The following is a 24501-nucleotide window of genomic DNA, read 5'->3' on the forward strand; positions in this document are numbered from 1 at the left end:
TAATGTGGAAGTGTTTTTTGTCTCTCTGTGTAAGTGCGTTAGTTTTTCAGGCTGTGGTTAAGTGCTTGTAGAAGATCTTATTGCCTTTTCATCCAGGAAAAATCCGAACATTAGACTTAAAGGAAGCAGTGACATACTGACCCGAATCCCCATTGTCTAGTTTTACAGCAATTAAGAAATTTCAGTGCCTTCAAAAGTCCTGCCAGTGCCGTCTCGAGTTAATGCCCGTGAAATGTGTTGACCTCGTGTTATCATCAGAGTTTGTTCTTGCTGTGCTTGTGAATTCTGCATCCGCTCACTTTGTCCCTGCGTTTCTGTCCAGAAACAAGTCCAGTTTTCCAAGGATGAAGAAGTGCTTTCTTCCTGTTAAAAACGTGCAGAATTATAATTCAGATTTTGTACATTCATACATTGGATACATGGTACACTTAGATCAACGTGAAATTAAAATGAGCCCTTTAAAAAAAAATATTTACACCTATTTCAACTTAAGAAAGTTTAGTTGCTGTCTTAATTTTTCAAATATAATCAAATTGGCTGTACTGTCCTTCCAAAATGTGTTTGGTCTTACCCTGATTCATATGGTGAGCATATTATAAGTGTTTATATTTTAGACCTGTCGGTTTTCCAAGTGCAATTTTTCGTGGTAAGTTGCGTACATGCGCGCGTGTGTGGCCCGTGTGTCTCTCATCAGATCCGTAAAAACAGAGAAAAATTGCTTTGCTGCGTGTCTGGTGTGTACATGTGTGTGTCTGGTGTGTACATGTGTGTGTCTGGTGTGTACATGTGTGTGTCTGGTGTGTACATGTGTGTGTCTGGTGTGTACATGTGTGTGTCTGGTGTGTACATGTGCGTGTCTGGTGTGTACATGTGCGTGTCTGGTGTGTACATGTGTGTGTGTGGTGTGTAGGCTACATGTGTGTGTCTGGTGTGTACATGTGTGTGTCTGGTGTGTACATGTGTGTGTCTTGTGTGTGTCTGGTGTGTGTGTGTGTGCGTGTACATGTGTGTGTCTGGGGTGTACATGTGTGTGTCTGGTGTGTGTGTCTGGGGTGTACATGTGTGTGTCTGGTGTGTGTGTGTACATGTGTGTGTGTGTACATGTGTGTGTCTGGTGTGTGTGTGTCTGGTGTGTGTGTGTACATGTGTGTGTCTGGTGTGTACATGTGTGTGTCTTGTGTGTACATGTGTGTGTCTGGTGTGTGTGTGTGTGTGCGTGCGTGTACATGTGTGTGTCTGGGGTGTACATGTGTGTGTCTGGTGTGTGTGTCTGGGGTGTACATGTGTGTGTCTGGTGTGTGTGTGTACATGTGTGTGTGTGTACATGTGTGTGTCTGGTGTGTGTGTGTCTGGTGTGTGTGTGTGTACATGTGTGTGTCTGGTGTGTGTGTGTACATGTGTGTGTCTGGTGTGTACATGTGTGTGTCTGGTGTGTGTGTGTCTGGTGTGTACATGTGTGTGTCTGGTGTGTGTGTGGCAGGGGTTAGTGAAAGGTTGACATGGAGCAGTTAAATCTCCAGCCTGCAGAGAATCACCCGTTTTAAACAAGCGCAGAACAGAGCGGAGTATAGAAAGAGAACGAGAGAGCTCGTAATAAAACAAGAATCAACATCGGATTGGCTTTTCGATGATGACGAGAACTGATGTTGTAAAAGCGACGCAGAGATTATAGTGTTTTTATTACTCCGCATGTGGTTAAGTGTTTTATTGAACACATAAACAGCCATACAGTATGTAGCTCTTTAACAGTGTTCATTGTGATGGGTCATTATGGTTGTTGTAGCGCTGTGCTGGAATTTATTTGGCCTATTATTGGGTATAAACGTCTTCAGCTAAACTGGTTATAGTGAATGTTTTATGAGCAGGCGGATAATCTCTCTCTTTATGAGAAAGAACCATATTCATAGTCACACAGATCCGAAGCACAACCAAAAACAATGTTCTTCTGCAAAATGCATGAGTTACATATGTAGGCCTCGGTTTGGGGGTCACGGTTTGATAAGAGTTTGTTACATTTACATTGAGACACAAATCGGCACAATGCCAAATGATTTTTTTCTCATATAGCAGAAAGAACTTTTCATTTATGGTCATACAGATAAGAGTAGGGCATCATTTGAAACTGTAAAGGGTTATTTGTGTATACTCCCAATAAAAACAAAACATTGTGCTTTTGTAAAATAAAGAAAAGGACAAGATGCCGTTTTCTGCCGTCCCAGTTTCCTTTCCGGGAAGTTTGTGGAGCGCGTCACAATATATTGAAACTCAGCGTATAGGCTAGCAAGCCCTTGCGTGTCATCTGAAAGCTTGTTTTGGATTGGTGCGTAGATCGTCTCTTCTTCTGCTCTTTTTCCTGTTGTGGTGGTTAGCGAACACTAGCCGCGTTTCCATTACCCTTCAAATTGCGCAAATTGAAATTGTGAATTGAAAATACGCTCAATGGAAACACGTCAATTTCGCAAAAACTCCCATTTATCGCAAAAAAAATTTACGCTCGCATGAGGAGGTTTTTCAAGCAATTCGAAAAAGAAATTTTTCGCAAAACTGCAATGGAAACAGTTTTTGCGCATTTACAGTCACCTGACGTAGAAGGCGCGGTGTGTTCGGACAGAATACGAGACGAGTTGTTTATTAAATTCATAAAAGCAGGGGTGTAATTTGTGGGGGGGTTGGGGGGGAGATATCCCCCCCAATATTTAAATCTATGCATTACAACCCACCCACAACCTCTCCAATATTTATACCATGATCACATTTCTCTCCTTTTGTGGGAAAGAAGGGCATATGGTATAACAACAACACCAGGGTGAGTAAATAATAACTTAATTTTCACTTTAGAGGGAACTATCCCTTTAAGGGGTGGGACTTTCTCATTCACACAAGCATTTGATTGGACAAAAATAAAAATCAATCAAATTGTGCAAAAAAAGTGCAAGATGACTAACATCAATTTTTACTTATTTTCCAGAATAGATTTTTTAAAATGCATACATCTGCTAAAGTATTTTAAGACTATACAAATAGACATGGACGAAATGCCACTAAAGTTGAATTTTGTTCAATGCAATGCACATATTATACAATGAATTAACAGTCAGAAGAGAATTAAAACATGCAATTGGATTTACCGAGATCTGGATGTGCATAAATGATGCAGTTTAAACCCAAGAGACAAATAAAAAACACATGTTCTTCTGGCCTTTCATGATGTGAATGACAAACTTATATTGTTTATATCTTAAAGTGAGAACATTTCCACTCACTGCATGCGCAAATATGTTTCCAAGAAGATGAAGTCCATGCACACCAGCCTCATATATCATCTGCAATCATGGAAAAGTTGTTTTCAAGAGGAACAGAAGACGTTAATTTTTGGCAACACCACTTATTCCTCTTTCCTCTTCAGCGTTCTCTCCCTTTCTGGCTCTCCACACATCTGGAAGGTACAACGGGTGACCGCGTCTCTCCAGTGCTGCTGATCTCATGTGTTCAGTCTGTTTCGGGAAGCTTTGACACGCTGGACTTTTGCTTTAACTTTGTTTGGATACTTTCAGGGAACTGAGGTATGAATCTATACTTTCTGAATATGCATATATGCTTGTTTTTCCCCCGATCCATTGAGTTTCCCCAGAGCATGTGAACTGGCTCCAGCTGTTTTTGATGTCGAACAGGTGTTATCTTGGTGGCATGTGTTTTTCATACTACTGTGTGCTATATAGTACCTGACCCGTGAGTTACAGTCAGTGTTACGTAACTGTGAACTTTATGGAAAGTGTGAAAACAATGTGTTTTTCTTTCTGCGTCTTTTTATTGTTTGAGAAAGGAGTCGAGCATTGCGGTTAAAACGTTTAAAGAATGCTTCCTTTTTTAATTCAATACAAGCTTTTCTTTGATAATTATATTATCAGCATATTTGAGTGAATTTGAGAACGTTTTAGTATTTGGTCTTTTTGGCTTTAATAACAGAAAAGCGGATGATCATGTTCTCCACACTCTTGGAAAAAAAGGTTCAATGGGATTAAATAGAATCCTATACGTTTTTGTTTTTTTCAATTTTAAAGAAACCTTTAAGCCATAAATGTTCTATATAATGAGAAATGTCTTAAATACTGTCATGTTTAACAGGTTATTTAGATTTTTTTCTAGTGATAATGCTGTATAAGTCATGCAATTTAATTTACAACTAAATAAATTAAAACAAAATCCATAAAATGGATGGGAACCTGTCGTGCTGTTTACACGAGAACGCTCGCGGGTGAAAACGTACAAATATTTGATCAGGTGCCTTTCGTTTAGACGGCGACGGCATTTTTGGGGCTTAAAAACGCAAAAAAAGTGAAACCACCCTCCAGAGTGGAAATCTTAAAAATGCTCCACCGTTTTACCCTTTAGTTCCCGTCTAAAGGGTAAAAACGGAAAAGTCTGCTAGACAGTGAAGGCAGCGATCTGCTCACGGTGGCTCTCGTCGCGTACGCGTTTACGTCACAGGCATGCGCCAGTACAGGAAAATAACAAAAAATTATCGAACTAAAATATAGTATTAATTTCATTGACAAAAAAAAAGAAGAAAAAATCTGTCATTTACCCTCGCTCATGCGAGCGAGGGTAAAAACTGTGTCAGCGGCTCTTTCACTTTCAGTGCTTCACATCGCCACCTAGCCGCCTGGAGTGCACACTACATCCAATTTCACACACTTTTGCGTCACCATATGCACGCAGATTTCCCCCCCCCATAACGCTCGTCTAAACGCAGAATAAAAAGTGATAACGCAACGCCATTCTTCACATCGTTTCCGTGTAAACATAGCCTAAAAACAGAAAAGTTTTTCCTTTGTTTTTAGTGTACAGATGAAACCGTTGTCAAAACGATCCCCGTTCACACTGATCTGCGAAAACTACAAAAAACGCTGTATTCTGCTGCCAGACCAGTAGGTGGCGATGTCACATTGTAAAGAAACACTATAGACTGAACACGTAACACGCATGGGCATGAAGTCACGCTTTTACAAATTTGCATTTTTGTGGTTTACATGGAAACAAAAACATGCACTTTGAAACTTTGTGAAAGTTTGCGTTTTCAGGCCCAAAAGGTTGTTGTTGTGTAAATGAACGGGAACGAAAAGCTTTCCGTTTTAAATTGAAACCGTGTCCTTTAAAGTAAACTATTTGATGTGATCTAAAGAGTGTCAATGGAAGCAAGGAAGTCATGTGATCAATGTCACAGTGTTGAATGAGAAGTATTTGTTAGTCTTTGGTTTAGATTATTGTGGTCTCAAACTTTTGGACCACCTCACTGTATATAAATTAGCCGGTGAAAATGATATTTGGGATGCTGAGACTTTGCCAAGTAGGACATGTTCCTGGATAAACGTCCTTGTTGATATACTGGAGTAAGATTCCTGTCAGATTATAAGTTCATAAGGCTTGACCAGAATTAATTTTCCTTGATTTTAGTTGCGGTTGGGGTTACAACTATGTTTGTTTGACTAGGATGTTGTAAACACAATATGACCTACTTAGCAAAATAAGACTCATGATGGGTTTGGTTTAAGGTTAAAAGTTTAAGGTTTTTATGTTTTTTTTAAATATCACTTAAAGTTTATTATATTTCAAGTAACTATTTTTTTGTTTAAAATTTAAGTTAACTATCCCTGTAATAAATACTATAGAAATAATAATAAAAAAATTCTCAGTGCACTGGTTATTAGACTGATATTTTTCTAGAAAGTCTCCAACTCTCGTAGCGCTGCATGTGAACCGTGTTTATGGTAGACACCTGTTTGAGATTGTTGGAACTCATTCCAGAAGTTTTGTCCCAGTTCATTTTCCTGAGACTTCAGATGTGGAATGTTGGGGTGTGTATGAACACGTTGGAGAAAACTGCTCTCAGATCAGGGCTTTGGTGGCGTTTTCACACGCTCAATGAATCCAGACCTGTATTTATTTACTGAGGCGAAATAAACCGCATTATCATTTGAAGCGCCACAATAATTGCTGTTGCGTATGGCTGTTTGCTAAAGATCAAAATACTTAATATAGAATAAATATATGAATAATAAATAGAAATCACATGACTAAATACTGTCAAAACTGTTGATATACAAATAAATATGGTTCTGTGAGAACTCAAATAAAGATTTAATAGGATTAACGAGAAAAAAAATCATGCTATACTCTTTTGCTACTCATTTTTCACTTACAAAAACAGTTTAAATAGCTTATTTATGCTACCAGCATTCAATTGTCTTGGATGAATTTGCCGTGAAATGTTTGACTTTTGATCACAGACTTTGGATTGTTGGCAATTTGAGCTTCATTATTTATTTATTTTTTACATTTGAACCTCCAAGAGCTTTTTCTCAGCATGAAACATCAGAGATGAAAGAGACTTCAGCAAACGTCCATTCATCTGTCCGTGAGAAATTACAAAATTATATATTTTATCTCTGTGATTCTTTTGTAGGCTAATTTTTGTTTGGAGAGATGAAAAAACATTTCACTGCAAGTGTGTGACAAATTCAATTTGAACTTGAATATAAACGTTAAGGTTTCATTAAAAATATGGATTTCTTAATGTTAATTGATTCTTATTTTGAAGTTGAAAAATAACTCCCTTTTCCCATCGTATATTAGATTGCAAAGGCATTCATTTTCAATAAATATGAAGAAAATATGTGAAAAGTGGAATTCAAGTGCCTTACAGTTATTTAATAATAAAGTGTTTATATGGTAGGGTTAGGATGGCTTTAATTGTACCAATAAGCCGGCATTTATTTCATAAATATAATAATTTACACTCAATATGTTATTATTGCATCCTGTTTTATAATGTAGCCAACTAAAATACTGAGATGCAAATAGTACCCAACTACTGTTTACACTTATTGCAAAGAAAATAGGCAGTTTTTGTAACACTTAGGTCCTGTTTACACCTGGTATTAAGATGTGATTTGGTCAATCGGATCACCAGTGGACGGTGTTAAATAACCGTGTGTAAACGGGGTCTAAAATGTTTTGAGCTTGTCCACTTTCAACCATTTCCAGAGGTTGTTGAAAAAGCATTAGACCGGATTGCTTAGTGTAAACGCTCATGTGGACCAGTTCAAACAGCCACAACACACAGACAAAACACTGTGTCCGGGCGTGTATGTAAATTGCGTGAGCTTATTTAGTCCATTAGATCGAAAGATCTGAAAAAACAAAAAAACACTTACACTTCATAGACCCTTCCCTCTAAAGAAATCAGGACAGAAGTGTTTGAAAGTGGACAAAATAGACGGATTAAAACGCCAGGTGTAAACAGGAATGTGTCTCCTACTTGTGATCCGATCGACCAAAACACAAGGTGTAAACAGGGGCTTTGTGTAAATAGCATATCACTGGAAAGTAATGCTTTCACTTAGTAAAAATAGACGGTACCAATTTTTTCCTTGAGAAAATTTGCCATGTACTGCACTTACTGATATATACACTAATTAATCGAATCTAGGGATGCACCGATATAAAAAATTCGGAAGATACCGATAATTCTTTATATCTGAAAGCCGATAACCGTTATATTGGCCGATACATCTAAATTATAAAATTTTTGAGAGTCTGATTACAAAAACATAAGTCTCACCATTAAAATCCATGAAAAGCACACAATTATATGTTATGTCTCATTATAATTTTATGTAGCCTATATGACAGCATCACTGTATTTTCCTTTTTTGAAGTGATTCCAATCATATTTCACAGTGCGCATCTGAAGTGTTTCAGCTGAAGGAAATAATAGGCTACATTATTTATTGGCTTTAATGTATCGGCCAAATTTTCTTATCAGGCTGATAACGATAACATTAAAAATGCATATATCGGCCGATCGTGCATCTCTAATCGAATCGAATCGAATTTTAATCGAATCACAAGCTGGTGAATTGGAATCGGACTCGAATAGTGACATTTGCGTCAACGTCCAGCCCTAATAAACACACTAGCCTACAAGATGGAAATCTAAAAGTGACATGCGTCAATCCATTTCAATCTTAGGTTTCTTTTGATGCCCCGAGGTCCAGATCTGGTTTGGTTCTGGCTGAATCGGTAAACAGCATTCAGAGTCGTGTTCAGCGAGGGTTCAGGTGTTGTGTGGCCGGAGCGAGCGCACTGAGGCCCGGCAGTGATGGATCAGCGGCGCGGGCTGCTGGAGCTGCTGTGTTTGGTTCTGCTGGGCTGGACTCTTCTTCGAGCTCAGGCGGAACCAGACGGAGACCCGGACGACGCCCACGGAAGGGTGGAGAATGTGGAGCAAAAGATGTCCTGTCCGGAGAACTGCAGCTGCACCGAGGAGGGGGCGGTGGACTGTAACGGAGCGAGTCTTAATGAATTCCCACAAGAGTTATTATCCGAACAGACCCGCCAGCTCTCGCTGCAGGTGCGTGGCTCTGTTTACAGATCGTTCCCCCAGCACACTTTCCCTGAGTGTTGTTTTTCTTGTTCGTTTGCGGATAAAACCAGACGGAAATAATCAAATGTAAGCATCTGAAATGTTAAGTAGCCTATAGGAATTGGGTGGGTCGATCATGGTGTTCTCAGGCGGACTAATTTATTAATTAAAAAAAAAGTATAGCCTATATTTTTTAAGCTATCTTTTGTTCACTAAGGCTGCATTTATTTGATAAAAAATACAGTAAAACAGTATTATAATTTTAAATGTTTTCAGCATCATTACTCCAGTCTTCAGCGTCACATGATCCTTCAGAAACCATTCTGATGATTTGATGCTCAAGAAACATTTCTGATTATCAGTGTTGAAAAAAGTTGTGCTGTTTCATATTTTTGTGTGGAAACGGTGATATTTTTTTATTTTTCAGGATTCTTTGATAGAATAGAAAGTTCAAAAGAGCATTTATTTAAAGGTGCATTGTGTAATATTTAGGAGGATCTGTTGACATAAATGCAATATCATATGCATAACTATGTTTTCAGTGGTGTATAAAGATCTTACATAAAGAACCGTTATGTTTTTATTACATTAATGAGCAATTTCTGTTTACATACACCGCAGGTCCACATACATCGACATGTTTCTACAGTGGCCCTAAACGGACAAACGCGTTTTGTACGTTATTCTTCGTGCAAAGAAGCTAGCTAAATTTAGCGAATAAAACACTGACACAATGATGAGCAAGTAACAATAATATCTGCAATCGCAAAAACATATCGGTTTACTGAATAATTAAGTAAACCTATGTCTTCATTGATCTTTGTAAAGAAACCTCATTGCGTATGGCTACTCTATGCTGTCTCAGACGACGACATCACTTCCTGTCGTCCACTGTAACTTGTGTTGGGTGCAATTCGCAACCTCACCACTAGATGCTGCTAAAATTACACACTGCACCTTTAATATTTTACATAACATAACAACACAAATATCTTTAATGTAACTTTTGATCAATTTCATGCATCCTTGCAGAATAAATATATCATTATCACAGCAAAATGACGTGTCACGACCTGAAGGGGGATGTTTTTTACAGTTATACAAAAAGGTATTTTACTTGCTCAAAAAGTATCAGTCAGATGATAGAAGGCATGCAGAAGCAAAGTTTAAATTCAGAGGCTTTGTGTGTTTATAGGGTTAAATGCCATTTATTTTTCTGCTCTGTCCCAGAATAACCAAATCACTGAGGTCACGCTGGAGCATCTGTCTCGACTTCTGCTGTTGGAGACACTAAACTTACAGAACAACCGGCTCACGACACAAGGTACAGGGGAATGGGGGGGGGGGGGGCAGCGGAGGACAGCAGCTGAAAACAGCACACAGTAATCTGTGACCGAGAGAGAGAGAGAGAGAGAGAGAGAGAGAGAGAGAGAGAGAGAGCAGGATGGAGGGATGAAGAAGGGAAGGGCTGTGTTTGTATTCCTGCATGTGGGGTCAACATGACTGTTTGAAGTGGAAAATGTTTTTATTTAAATAAATCAGCAGAAACATCAGATTACTTTTTTTAAAGGAATAGTTTGGCCGAACTATCACGCTATTATTTTGGCCTACTTGCCCTCAAGTTGTTCCAACACACATGCTGCTCCATACAAGCATATCAGCTAAAAAGGACAAAAAGCACCACAGACGTTGCCAATATGACTTGTGCGTTAAATTCCAAGTATTTTTGAAGCCATATGTGACCCTGGACCACAAAACCAGTCACATTTTTTAAATTGAGATTTATACATCACACAAAAGCTGAATAAATAAGCTTTTCATGGATGTGTGGTTTGTTATGATAGGACAATATTTGGCCGAGATACAACTATTGGAAATCTGGAATCTGAGGATGCAAAAAAATCGAAACATTGAGAAAATCTCCTTTAAAGTTGTGCATTTATGTTCGCGCTTGTGCTGCATTCACTCACAAAAATACATGTTTTATATATTTACGGTAGGAAATTTACAAAATATCTTCATGGAACATGATCTTTACTTAATATCCTAATGCTTTTTGGCTTAAAAGAAAAATCGATAATTTTGACCCATACAATGTATTGTTGGCTATTGCCACAGATATACCCGCCCGTCATGTGACTGGTTTTGTGATCCAGGGTCACATATAAGAATGCTGTGTGTGAATAACAGACTGAATTTGTTCAAGGTGACATTGATGTCAAACACCATTTTTCATATTTCAGAATTTCTCATGGGTTTGAAACGACTAATAATGTCACAAATGCTATACTTTTGAACTCTCTGTTCATCAAACAATCTTGAAAAAAAGAATGTATCATGGTTTTCACAAAAATATGAAACTGTTTTCAACACCCATAATAGCAAGAAATGTTTCTTAAGCATCAGATCATCATATTATAATGTTTTCTGAAGGATCATGTGACGCTGAAGACTGGAGTAATGATGCTGAAAATTCAGCTTTGATCACAGGAATAAATTACATGTAACTATATATGCACAAAGAAAATAGATATTTTAAATTGCAATCATATTTCACAATTTTGCTGATTGTACTGCGTGTGTTTTGATGAAATAAATGCAGCCTTGGTGAGCAGAAAAAACTTTTAAAAATCTTAATGTTTAAAACATTAAACATTTAACTTAACATAAAAAAATTGAACGATAGATTGTGTATGTGTGTGTGTATATATATACAAACATAAAGAAATGAAACATGAAATGAAGGTACCATGTGTAGCATGTCAAGAATAATGTGTGTGTGTGTGTGTGTGTGTGTGTGTGTGTGTGTGTGTGTGTGTGTGTGTGTGTGTGTGTGTGTGTGTGTGTGTGTGTGTGTGTGTGTGTGTGTGTGTGTGTGTGTGTGTGTGTGTGTGTGTGTGTGTGTGTGTGTGTGTGCGTTGGTGCGACCGGATTATGAGGACAAAAACCATGGATACATACCGACTCTATGAGGACATACCGTAACTACGAGGACAGCACTAATGTCCTCATAAGTCGAGCAGTGTAGAAAGGCTTATCAGGCTGCGCCTAACCACCTCCCGCTTTTTCTCAATATGTCCTTATAAATCCGTTGTACCCGTTTTTCAGTGTGTGCCAGTGTATGCTCAGAGTGTATAATCTCCCTCTATGTGAAAGTCGACGCTACTGCAGTATCATACACATTTCACACACCCAGACCACGCCCAAGCGCGATTCATTGGTGGAACGCTGGAATCCTCGTCAGTGATTGTCTATGTGAAATTCGACGCTAATACACCCAGACCACGCTCAAGCGCGATTCATTGGTGGAACGCTGGAATCCTCGTCAGTGATTGGCTGCTGGAATCCTCGTCAGTGATTGGCTGCATTTCACATCCGTCAAAGTCAGCGCGCCTGCGCCTCTGATCTTCTATCGCAGACGTGTGGTGTGACGGTGTGATTAATCCACTGTCTATGGATTAATCTGAAGGTTAATCATCATCATGAAAGATTAATTAGCAGAATTCGAGCGAAGTTGACGAGCTATAGTGGGAGATTTTCACTTTAAATCACGAGGAAGGTAAGTGCGTTTATTTATATATTCTACCTTTGTGGAGTTAAGTGTCATGAGTCAGACAGTTTTGAATAACGTTAGTTACATTACTTTAAACGTGGCCATTAATCGGGCTAATATAAGTCCATAAGCAGTTAAAATGGCGTCTCCAAACAACTTGAACATGCTATTCACGTTTTTTGTTTTGTTTGGTACTTAAACGAAATTCTCTTGTTGTTCATAGACACATACAAGTATTAGTATTAGTTGATGAAAGATACATCTCCATGGATGCTATGAGAGAATTAATTTACATTTTGAAATAAATCAAATCTATGTTGTCATGTCATCATGATGACTGGTAAAGTTGAGTGGATGAATTTACAGTTTAATACAGTAAGATACAGAAATCTATTAAATAAACAGAAACGAAACTAATGTAAAAGTATACTTTCATTAATGTAAAAGTATACTTTCATTAATGTAATGTTACTGTCATTAGAATGACTTGAAAAAATATTTAGTTTATTCATTTTAGGGCTGGATATTAGCAGACATTTTATGATTCAATTTTAATTCACATTCTTTCGATTCTATTTCCAATTTGATTTTACATGTATTATTTTAATGTAAATCAGGTGTAATACATGTAACATTTTCTAAAACTTTCTCTCTATAGTTAATTTTTCTAAGTAACGAGTTTAGTTAGCTTCGTTTGATCTGAGGCGCCACATTAAAGAGTGATAAAATGGTATTAAAATGGACTGAATTTGAAATCGGAGACTGTTTCTTATCATAAGTAGCAAGCCTCAAAACCTCACTTATCAACTATTTATGTGTAAAATGTTGTATTTATTGATATAGACTACAGTCTGACAATAATGTACTGTATATAAAGCATCTATCTATCTATCTAATATATATATATATATATATATATATTATATATATATACACACATACTAATTATGTTGTCTGGAATGTTTTCAGTCAACATGTTAAGAAAGAAGAGAATAAAACCTGAGCAGGATGCAAAAGAACACATATTGTCGGGCAAAGACAAAGCCTTCATTGAGGGACGACAAATCAACACATTCAAAGGTAAATTGTGCACCACAAGGCAATTTGACTATGTTCAGACTGCAGGCAAATCAAATCATAAAGTAGGCATGCACTTGTAAGAATGAAAAGTAGGCCTATTGCTGGCAGTCTGGACATGATCTTTCAAATTCACACATTTTACCCTTGGGTAAGCCGCTAATTTTTTCATAAAGGTTAAGAGATGGAAAAAAAAAAACTTTAAACAATTTTTTTATTATTATTATTTTAAAATAAATACTTAACTATGTATACAGAGAATAATGTAAACATTATTCTCTGTATACATAGTTAAGTATTTATTTTTATTTTATTTGTTGTACCTAATTTGGTTACAACCAAATTCAACTAGTAGACTATATCACAGTGAAAACCAATGCTTGATTTTTTTTTTTTTTTCTTTATTTTTTTTTTTTTTTTCTTGCACCTCATATTACATTTATACATTACACAGTTTTACAGGATTTAACTCTTTAAAAGGATAGGTTGGTTAGCTGTGTAACATATAGGTGCACTTGGATTCATGTTTTATTTGTATTATTATATATTATTTTGCTCTTTTAGGGAGAGGTGTGTTTGCACTTGAGCACATTGAACCATCCACCTTTGTTGTTGAATACCGTGGGATTCTCTCTCAAAGTAAACATGTTAAAGATGTTCAAGGCAACTACTTGTTTGACTTCACATGGAATGGAACCAGTTATTGGTAAGCTGGCTGTTTCTTTTTTGGTTTATTTATTTATTTTTGGTTCATATTCAGAGCAAACTAGTTGCATGTCATTCTAATAAAAACAGTTATGATTATGATGATGATTATTATTATTACAATATAGGGCTGCACGATTTGGGGGAAATGTCATATTGCGATTGAGGTCAATATTGCAATTGGAATATGCAATTGCGATATAATAAACAAATGGTTTCATGAGTCTACTTGCTTGGATCTAAAGCAAAATGCACACACAGATTAGTGATAATTCTGAAATGTGTATTTCTCAACTCAAACTAGCAACAACAACTAAATGATTGATAACATCGAAGCCATTGATGTCTGGATATAAATTAATCCACCCCCATTAAAAACATTAATTATAGCCATCCAACATTACAGTGATTCCATCATTACAATTGAAAGCTATAATAAAAAATAAAAAAAACATTTATTAGACTTCATTAAATATAACAGCTTTTAATTTAAGTGAACTTCAAATAATCCTCACATAAACCCATAATAAATGTCATATTTACCTGTGCCCTCCCTTTCTTTCAGGTATACAGAAATTTAATAAAGTTATCAAACATAATAAATAGACTAATCCTTATTAAAGCTACATAAGTTCTTTAGTCAAGAGCAGTGAGTAATTTTCTCTGTCCCCTTTGTTCTTTGATTTACTTTACTGACAGGAAGCTTTGGCTGCTGGCCCTTTAAGAGCAGCCGCTGCTGACAGAGACGCGGATCTCACATGCGCCTCATTCTCTCACAACTCTATACGTCCATCATAAGACTGCTCTTATGTTATGAAGATACTCGACAAACGACATTTTGGCATAATTGTGTGTTATTGTTCGTTCAAGCGCGAAAGAGAACTGTATTTCTGGCGCATGTCTTTCTATGAGTCACAGTCGGACATTCAGCGAATCAGCGCGCTCTCTTTTGACTTGTCTCGCATTAATGGTTTTAAGCAATCGCATGAGAGCATTATCATGTAACACTAGCCAAAGGATGACAAAAAATAACAGATGCTGCGTTAATTGCGTACCAGCCCATTGTTTATTTTACACAAAATCGCAGCATTTTGCGTCATATAATCGCACAGGCTTGACATCGCGATTACGATTGCGATAAGATTAATCGTGCAGCACTATTACAATAGCAGATTTGCTATGGTTCTCATAACATGAGGAACTTATTAGTTAGTGATAATCAATAACATGGTTATTTTTCAACTGGGGTATTATTTTTTTACCTTAAGTGGATCATCTGACCTATTAAATTCTTAGGAAGTCAAGTTAACTTTAACCATGTGTATTTGAATATAGGTTAAATAGGCCAAGGTTAGCCTAACCCAAATGTTCAGTTAGAACCGTATGTTTCAGTGTGTGTCTATGTTTTAAGTTTCTTACTGCACTATTTTTATCACAGCATAGATGCAACAAAAGAGTACGGTGGACATTCACTTGGACGACTGGTGAATGATCCAAATTGCAAAGTCAAGACAGTCATTGTTGACGGAAGGCCACACCTGTGTCTGTTTAGTATAAGACATATCTTTCCAGATGAGGAGGTCACATACAACTATGGGGATTCCTCTTGGCCTTGGCGTTTAAGGGTGAGTCTCTTAAATAATTTATCACTGAAAGTCAACCATGTTCTGTATTTCATGAATGTTAGTTTTTTATATGATGCAGATTATTTTTTTTAAATTCTGCATGTCTGCTTTGTGCACGACGGAGCAATGAAAGGGACACTAGATATTTAGACTGATACTAGAATTAGTTGCGGTGACCAATTGGCAAACATCCTTGCCTCAGTGTTGTACCTGTCTTTCTCATAATTACAGGAATTGTGTGACGAGACATCAGTGGCTGTGACTGAATGCAGTGTGAATCCTTCCTCATCAGTGAAACAGAAAGTAAGTGAGCGCATGTTCCTTCATTGTTTTCTTCTCTTTGACACAGGCAATGTTAAGTGTAGGATGGTTGGGCACCATACTAGACTGGTTGACGTGGACTGTCGTCTTAAAGACCCTGTTGTGACGTCTCAAATTCGAGTAAAATGTACCTTGCTCGGTTCATTCATTTTCATAACTCGTGCGTTGGGGGATGGGCATGACACTGACCTGAAATGTAAGGACAGTTCTCCACTACGAGGACCGTCATGTCAGGGATAGGGTTTGAGGAAAAGATGTTGCTTTGGGTATGTGTCGGCTGCTTCTTTATTGTGGATAAGCTGTAGACCCAATATGCACACTTTTCAATCTGGATATGCTTTGTGACTTTCAGTCACAGAGATGTAAACTGTTAAGGCCCATTCACACTAACCATAACTGTGTTAGGGTCCAACCAGCAGACGGTAACGTTCTGTTTATTGTGATCGCATCTTTGACTGCCGCTTATATATTGAAGCATGTTATAGCAGAATTGATTCCGATTGGCTGTCAATTAAGCAATGTATCGCAATACAAAAATGCAACAATATATATTGTGGATAGTGACAATATGTATTGTGTATAGGACACCCAAAAATAAAAGTTACTGTTTGAGGGGAAACAATCAAGTTTACAGAGTTTTAGTGTCAATACTACATTAAACTACTATATATATATAATGCAGTGGGGGAATATTTGTGGGTCCTGATAATGCTAAATGTCTTTTGTTACCAGTGAAAAGTGGCCTTCATTAATTTAAATATATCTAGTTGGTGACAGAGTGCAAGCATATTTGTCTAAAACAAATCCATCCATCCATCTTCTTTTGCTTATCCGGGGCCATGTCGCGGGGGCAGCAGTCTAAGCAGAGATGCCCAGACTTCCCTCTCCCTAGCCACTTCCTCTAGCTCTTCCGGGGGGACACCGAGGCGTTCCCAGGCCAGCCGGGAGACAGTCTCTCCAGCGTGTCCTAGGTCTTCCCCGGGGTCTCCTCCCGGTGGGACGCGCCCGGAACACCTTCCCGGGAAGGCGTCCAGGAGCCATCCGGAACAGACACTCCACCCATTTGCATTAACCCTTTGAGCCCGACGGCATCGTCCACGACGCCACACGACTCCTCCGATAAATATTTATATTATTTGATTGATTTTCTTACCGTTTTTTTGCAGCAGAAAGCTAACGAGCTAGCCGTCACGGGGGTGTCTTTGGTGTCTTTCTAGCCTTTACAGAAGTTTTTCTATCCAGCCTGGAACTTATGCGTCCTTTTAGAGTGTTTCAGCAATAAATCCAAACGCTTATATCCAAGTTTTATCCACTTGATGTCCATAATTTATACATTTTCTGTCATTTTTGCCGCTAGCTCGATGCTAGCTGCCATTTTGGATATCACGTGATTCTTTGCGTGAGGTTGTTGACCAATGACAGGCTGATCCGTCGTCCACGTTGGTGTGCGTCATTACGCATGAACCAAGGCTGATATTGTGGAGAGAGAGAGAGAGAGAGAGAGACGCACGGCACAGTGGTTTCGAGGGGAGAGAGAGACGCACAGAGAGACGCAAGTTTTGAAGAATACACGGAGAATAATGGATCGTCAGAGATTGAGAAACATGGATCTAAATCAAGCGCTGGCCTTTTTTGATGCCATGGAGGATGATGGATTTTCTGGAGAAGAGAGCTATTTGACTGATGAGGAACTCGATTACCAGGATGGTCTAGACACTGCTGAAGAGTAAGTTCCATTTATTTATTTACTGTAAAAGTATATAAAAAAAACGAATATTATAAAATATAAATTTTCTAAATATGTAATAATAAGTTCTGTAAAAGTAGTATTTCGTTTTCTATGTTTGTTACAGAGTAGTAAGAGTTGTGGATTACACTTTGTCTCTCAGCCATTGTTTGTATCTCTAGGTAAACTCAGACAAACAAAGGATAGTGGGGGGTTGGTCACACCTTTTAGCTGTGGAGAGAATGTCTCAAGGATGTTGTAGTGGGGGGTTGGTCACACCTTTTGGCTGGGGAGAGAGTGCTCATATTATAGCTGTGGTGGGTTGGGGGGTACAGTAGCAATCTCAGCCATTGTTATCTTATGTGAGAAATCAAATACAAAAACACTAATTGATCTGATATGTATGATCTAATATTTTGCTTTATTTGTTTTACAGTCATGATAATGAAGACACCAGCCCACCCACCCGAGCCAGACAGGAAAGCTCCCATTCTTCCGCTGAGGAGGGTCCTCCCACTTCTGCTGCAGCATCCCAGCCTTCCACTTCTGCTGCAGCATCCCAGCCTTCCACTTCTGCTGCAGCATCCCAGCCTTCCACTTCTGCTGCAGCATCCCAGCCTTCCACTTCTGCTGCAGCATCCCAGCCTTCCACTTCTGCTGCAGCATCCCAGCCTTCCACTTCTGCTGCAGCATCCCAGCCTTCCACTTCTGCTGCAGCATCCCAGCCTTCCACTTCTGCTGCAGCATCCCAGCCTTCCACTTCTGCTGCAGCATCCCAGCCTTCCACTTCTGCTGCAGCATCCCAGCCTTCCACTTCTGCTGCAGCATCGCAGCCTTCCACTTCTGCTGCAGCATCCCAGCCTTCCACTTCTGCTGCAGCATCCCAGCCTTCCACTTCTGCTGCAGCATCCCAGCCTTCCACTTCTGCTGCAGCATCCCAGCCTTCCACTTCTGCTGCAGCATCGCAGCCTTCCACTTCTGCTGCAGCATCCCAGCCTTCCACTTCTGCTGCAGCATCGCAGCCTTCCACTTCTGCTGCAGCATCCCAGCCTTCCACTTCTGCTGCAGCATCGCAGCCTTCCACTTCTGCTGCAGCATCCCAGCCTTCCACTTCTGCTGCAGCATCCCAGCCTTCCACTTCTGCTGCAGCATCCCAGCCTTCCACTTCTGCTGCAGCATCCCAGCCTTCCACTTCTGCTGCAGCATCCCAGCCTTCCACTTCTGCTGCAGCATCGCAGCCTTCCACTTCTGCTGCAGCATCGCAGCCTTCCACTTCTGCTGCAGCATCGCAGCCTTCCACTTCTGCTGCAGCATCCCAGCCTTCCACTTCTGCTGCAGCATCCCAGCCTTCCACTTCTGCTGCAGCATCCCAGCCTTCCACTTCTGCTGCAGCATCCCAGCCTTCCACTTCTGCTGCAGCATCCCAGCCTTCCACTTCTGCTGCAGCATCCCAGCCTTCCACTTCTGCTGCAGCATCGCAGCCTTCCACTTCTGCTGCAGCATCCCAGCCTTCCACTTCTGCTGCAGCATCGCAGCCTTCCACTTCTGCTGCAGCATCCCAGCCTTCCACTTCTGCTGCAGCATCGCAGCCTTCCACTTCTGCTGCAGCATCCCAGCCTTCCACTTCTGCTGCAGCATCCCAGCCTTCCACTTCTGCTGCAGCATCCCAGCCTTCCACTTCTGCTGCAGCATCCCAGCCTTCCACTTCTGCTGCAGCATCGCAGCCTTCCACTTCTGCTGCAGCATCGCAGCCTTCCACTTCTGCTGCAGCATCGCAGCCTTCCACTTCTGCTGCAGCATCCCAGCCTTCCACTTCTGCTGCAGCATCCCAGCCTTCCACTTCTGCTGCAGCATCCCAGCCTTCCACTTCTGCTGCAGCATCCCAGCCTTCCACTTCTGCTGCAGCATCGCAGCCTTCCACTTCTGCTGCAGCATCGCAGCCTTCCACTTCTGCTGCAGCATCGCAGCCTTCCACTTCTGCTGCAGCATCGCAGCCTTCCACTTCTGCTGCAGCATCGCAGCCTTCCACTTCTGCTGCAGCATCGCAGCCTCCCACTTCTGCTGCAGCATCGCAGCCTCCCACTTCTGCTGCAGCATCCCAGCCTCCCACTTCTGCTGCAGCATCCCAGCCTCCCACTTCTGCTGCAGCATCCCAGCAGCTGCCAGGAATAGGCTAGAGGATGGATACCCGACCCAAGCCCGACGGGACCCGCCGGTACCCGACGGGCTGGGCCGGGTTCGGACAGATATTTAGAAATGATGTTCGGGTTCGGGTCGGGCTCGGTCACATCAGCGCGAAGGCATTGAACATTTTAAATTTAAAACAGGTTATAATGTAGGTAGCCAATGTGCCTGATGCTTTCACTTGATGCAAATGTTCGTTTTTGTGATTAAAAAATATGTAAAATATTACCATAACATCTGTCTTCCTGTGTGCGGAAATTTGTTTATGTAGCCGTGGCGCTGAAACGCTCATCTATTGACATTTCTGAATCTCTTCCTTTCAGTTGCTTAATAAAAGCGGGCTTTCCACACAAACAAACGTACATGTGTCATTAGTATGAGAATAAAAAAAAACGGGATTTTAACTTTCGGTCTCGGGTCGGGCTCGAACATAAATATCTGTATGCCTGTCGGGCTCGGGTCGGGTTCGGTTTACTGCTCTGTCGGACGCGGGCCGGGCTCGGACAGAAAAATTCGGCCCGATCCGCACTCTAGAATAGGCCATGAACGGCTGCAGTCACGGTCTAGAGGGAGAGCGCGGTCAAGGTCAAGATCCAGATCCAGATCCAGATCCGGCAGCTTGAGGGGTCGACAGAGTCCTGAATCCACAAGGTCGAGATCTAGATCACCTCAGCCAGCAGCCCCAACTCCATCATGGAACAGTAAGAGTCAGCCAGACATCCCTCCAGTGCCCAAAAGGTTCGTCCCAACAATAAAGCCAGGACATCATCCATATACACACCATTGGACCTTTTCAAACTTTTTGTCAGTGACAGTGCAGCAACCACTTTGTGTAATAACACATACACAGACGCTGCAAAAAAAACATTGCCACTGGCAAAAAATATTCCTGGAAAAAATTAACTGTTGAAGAATTTTTCCAATATTTAGGACTGACTTTCTTTTTTGCACTGGTGAGACTGACAAATATCCGGGACTACTGGAGGACAAACACCATTTTCAGCCAACAGTTTCCCCACTCAGTGATGGCACGTGACAGGTAGCAGGTAATTTCCTGGAACATCCACATGAGCAACCCTGATGAAGATGTCCACAACGACCGGAAGAGAGGGACACCAGCTTATGACCGGCTGTTTCGTCTGAAGCCCCTTTTAGATGACATCAAACATGCATGCAGAGCATTTTATCGCCCACGGCAGAACCTTTCAGTGGACGAGAGGATGGTGCCAACAAAGGCTCACACTGGCATGACGCAATATATGAAGGCGAAGCCAACTAAGTGGGGCTTCAAACTTTTTGTGCTGGCAGACAGCAGCATTGGGTACACTTTAGACTTTGCTGTATACACGGGGAAGTCTGTGTTTGCTTCTGGTGTAGGACTGGCATACGACTCGGTTATGTCCCTCATGAGCAAATCATTCCTAGGGAGTGGCTACAATGTGTATGTAGACAACTTCTACACAAGTCCAAAGCTATTCATGGATCTCTACAGCATGAACTTTGGAGCATGTGGCACCTACAGGGACAACAGAGACGAGGATGCCCCCGCACAACCACAAATGCCATGAACAAAAAGGATCCTAGGGGCACCATCAGGTGGATCCGTGACGGCCCTCTGGTTTTCGTTTAGTGGATGGACACTCGGGAAGTCTCTGTCTGCTCCACAATTCACCCGGCCTTCTCTGGCAACACAGTTCAGAGGAGGGTAAGAACTCAGGATGGAGGCTGGAACACCAAATCCATTCCATGCCCAACCCCGGTCACTGAATACAGCAAGAATATGGGAGGTGTTGATCTTTCTGATCAACTCATCCAATACTACTCCGTTCACCAAAAAACATTTCAGTGTAAAGTGGTCCTTTTCGTGTTACACAGGACCAGAGACTAGTTTTCCCTGTGTGCTTATCTGCTGATATTTCACATGGTCCGAAACTGTTTAGATTGTAGGGCTGGAATACATTTTAATTGTTGCTTTTTACCCCTCAGGAAAAAGCCAAATGAATCAGGATGAAACTGAGAACACCAGAGGTATTTAAACATTTGGGTATATTAAAGTTATTCCATGTATATACATATAGGTGTATAGGTATACATATGTATGTTTGTTTGTTTGTTTGTTTTACAGAGACCAAATTGAGGAGAATAGTGAAAAGGCCATGGAGCCCAAATGAAGTGAATGCTGTCATGAAACATTTCAGAGTCCATATTTCAAAGGGACACCTTGCAACAAAGGCAGAGTGTGAGCAGTGCAAGACTGCAGAGGACCCTGTTCTGAGAGAAAGAACGGCCCAAAATATAAGGGATTTCGTGAGGAACCGAGGTTTGATGTTGAAAAAGAAATCATCTTAGAGTTCTTCGAGAGATCAGTGTTGCCTTCCATTAAAGGTTGTATCAGCGATTTCAGGCCCAAAAATAGGCCCAAATATAAATGATCACATTCATCTAATTTTTCCTAACGATCCGCTAGCTGCCCGCCCCATAAGTATGCCGTCCAAAAACCGCGTCTCTGTAGGCAGCCTAGGCTCTCAGATCTGCACACAAAAGGTGGGGGTGTTGTGGTTTGAGATTTTGCGGTGATTGGTTGGAACTGTCGGTGATTGGTTGGAACACTGTTTATTTTGGTTTTGGTGGTTGGTGAAACCCATTGTTTTTGTGTGCAGATCTCAGAGCCTAGGCTGCCTACAGAGACGCGGTTTTTGGACGGCATGCTTATGGGGCGGGCAGCTAGCGGATTGTTAGGAAAGATTAGATGAATGTGATCATTTATGTTTGGGCCTGAAATCGCTGATACAACCTTTAATGTCTGTGGGTTTTGTTCTCTAAAGTGTTTTTGGGCCAGAAGAGTGTTCAAGACATCCTTTTATTTACTTTTATTAAAACACTGTTTTGAAAGAAATTTACAAATACATGCATTTACTGGAAGGCAATTTAATTTGGTTTTATTTCCAGTGTGTTGCTGTGGTCATTTTGAGGCACACTCCCTCATGCACTTTAGTCCCATAATGGTTAGAGATGTACCGATTACAATTTTGTATTGTAATCCAATTCCGATTTTTTCCGAGGTTGACCCGCCGATACCGATTTTAGCCGATTCCGATTTCATTTTTTCTAACCACTGAACAGCACACACATTTATTTTCTATATGTTTTTTTTTTTATATAAAACACCATATACTTCTACCCAAACTGAATAATAAAAACAAGTTTAAATGGGTGAATTTTCTATAAATATTTTTGAGTCATTTCATTTTCTTTTCTGACATAGCCTATTCCAGTTCTTGTTAAAACACACTAGACATGCAAATTCAGTGCATTTTTGGCACTTTTTGTGTGAAATCATATTTATTTTGCACATCAAAAAAAGTGTGCTTTCACTTTAATTGAGTGTGAGCAACGCAGCAAAAATAGACTCTGCGCTTCACTGCTGCTCACGCGACGCTCCTGCTTGTCCTGCTCCCGGTGTGATGCACTCATTGATTAACATGCACGCCGAAAAAAATACGCGCCTCTCACGCTTGCGGTGTGAAACTGACGTAATTCATGAGGTTTTCTACATGTGCGTTACGTGTGCACGTGTGATGCTGATGTTGCGCGATGTTAATCATGCGGCGCCAGAGTGCGTTTGACCGGTATATGTCAGACTGACTGGCCGATCGCCGGTCATGGCCGTTCACGTGAAAATCGTCCAATTCCGGTCCCAAGCCGATCAATCGGTGCATCTCTAATAATGGCCTTATTAGACCTCAGTTGTTGAGCCTTTTTTTTACCATTTGCAAAATAAAAATTGCCCTTTCAATTTAATTTTGTTAGTTTTTATTGGCTGTCTAGTTGCATTTCTTCATCTAATTGTCCTTTAACTAGTCTTCTATGAAGTGTAAAACTTGCTGATCTTTAATCCTTTTCTCCAACCAGGTTCATTTTGCACCACATGTGTATATGTTGGTTGATATAGCAACAGCACATTGTAGCACTATTTCCTTAGGTGTGCGTATTACTTTTACAGGTTTAGTGGCAGCAAAAAGATGCACAATCATTTGTGAATTCACTCTTTAACGTAGAATAGTTGATTTGGTTTAGTATGGTTAACTCTAATACAGGTACTCCTGCTATGTGTGGAGTTAATTGTGATGTCCATTTAAACCCAGTTTGTCCTCATAATCAAGGGTTAGTCAGGTGTTTGTGTGTGTTTGAGAGTGTGTGAGTGAGGTCCAGTTAAACCCAAAATGTCCTCATAATCAAGGGTTAGTCGGGTGTTTGAGAGTGTGTGTGTGTGAGAGAGGTCCAGTTAAATCCAAAATGTCCTCATAATCAAGGGTTAGTCAGGTGTTTGAGAGTGTGTGAGTGAGGTCCAGTTAAACCCAAAATGTCCTCATAATCAAGGGTTAGTCGGGTGTTTGAGAGTGTGTGTGTGTGTGAGAGAGAGGTCCAGTTAAATCCAAAATGTCCTCATAATCAAGGGTTAGTTAGGTGTTCGTGTGTGAGAGGTCCAGTTAAACCCAAAATGTCCTCATAATCAAGGGTTAGTCAGGTGTTTGTGTGTTTGAGTGTGTGTGTGAGAGGTCCAGTTAAACCCAAAATGTCCTCATAATCAAGGGTTAGTCAGGTGTTTGAGAGTGTGTGTGTGAGCGGTCCAGTTAAACCCAAAATGTCCTCATAATCAAGGGTTAGTCAGGTGTTTGTGTGTGTTTGAGAGTGTGTGTGTGAGAGGTCCAGTTAAACCCAAAATGTCCTCATAATCAAGGGTTAGTCAGGTGTTTGAGTGTGTGTGTGAGTGAAGTCCAGTTAAACCCAAAATGTCCTCATAATCAAGGGTTAGTCAGGTGTTTGAGAGTGTGTGTGTGAGAGGTCCAGTTAAACCCAAAATGTCCTCATAATCAAGGGTTAG

At 40.5% G+C, this 24501-nt stretch overlaps 2 protein-coding genes across 3 annotated transcripts; both read left to right on the top strand.

Annotated features, from left to right (window-relative positions):
- Positions 1–3295: 3295 nt before the first annotated feature.
- On the top strand, positions 3296–12218 carry podn (podocan; the record flags this gene model as incomplete). The annotated part of the gene is made up of 4 exons (XM_079588838.1): positions 3296–3563; positions 8032–8413; positions 9656–9749; positions 12202–12218. The coding sequence occupies exons 2-4, from the start codon at positions 8162–8164 to the stop codon at positions 12216–12218; spliced, it is 363 nt and encodes a 120-aa protein (XP_079444964.1). The 5' UTR covers positions 3296–3563; positions 8032–8161.
- A 733-nt stretch (positions 12219–12951) lies between these two features.
- On the top strand, positions 12952–22060 carry LOC306985965 (histone-lysine N-methyltransferase set-1-like). Of its 2 annotated transcripts, XM_079588795.1 has the most exons (6): positions 12952–13058; positions 13620–13761; positions 15199–15385; positions 15617–15688; positions 21603–21644; positions 21742–22060. In XM_079588795.1, exons 1-5 carry the CDS (start codon positions 12953–12955, stop codon positions 21615–21617), a joined length of 522 nt encoding a protein of 173 aa, XP_079444921.1. In that variant the 5' UTR covers position 12952; the 3' UTR covers positions 21618–21644; positions 21742–22060. The 2 variants fall into 2 exon arrangements, with proteins under 2 accessions (XP_079444921.1, XP_079444920.1); XM_079588794.1 differs by lacking the exons at positions 21603–21644; positions 21742–22060 and having other exon boundaries at positions 15617–16434.
- The last annotated feature ends 2441 nt before the right edge of the window (positions 22061–24501 follow it).

Source organism: Phoxinus phoxinus, assembly GCF_949152265.1.
Source record: "Phoxinus phoxinus genome assembly, chromosome: 18".
Lineage (NCBI taxonomy): Eukaryota > Metazoa > Chordata > Actinopteri > Cypriniformes > Leuciscidae > Phoxinus > Phoxinus phoxinus.

Bases quoted from the DNA above. Each gene is read 5' to 3' on its own strand.
- LOC306985965 (XM_079588794.1), top strand. From the start codon at position 12,953: ATGTTAAGAAAGAAGAGAATAAAACCTGAGCAGGATGCAAAAGAACAC. The intron at 13,059-13,619 runs GTAAATTGTGCA...TTGCTCTTTTAG, and splicing joins ACAAATCAACACATTCAAAG to GGAGAGGTGTGTTTGCACTT. The intron at 15,386-15,616 runs GTGAGTCTCTTA...TCATAATTACAG, and splicing joins CTTGGCCTTGGCGTTTAAGG to GAATTGTGTGACGAGACATC.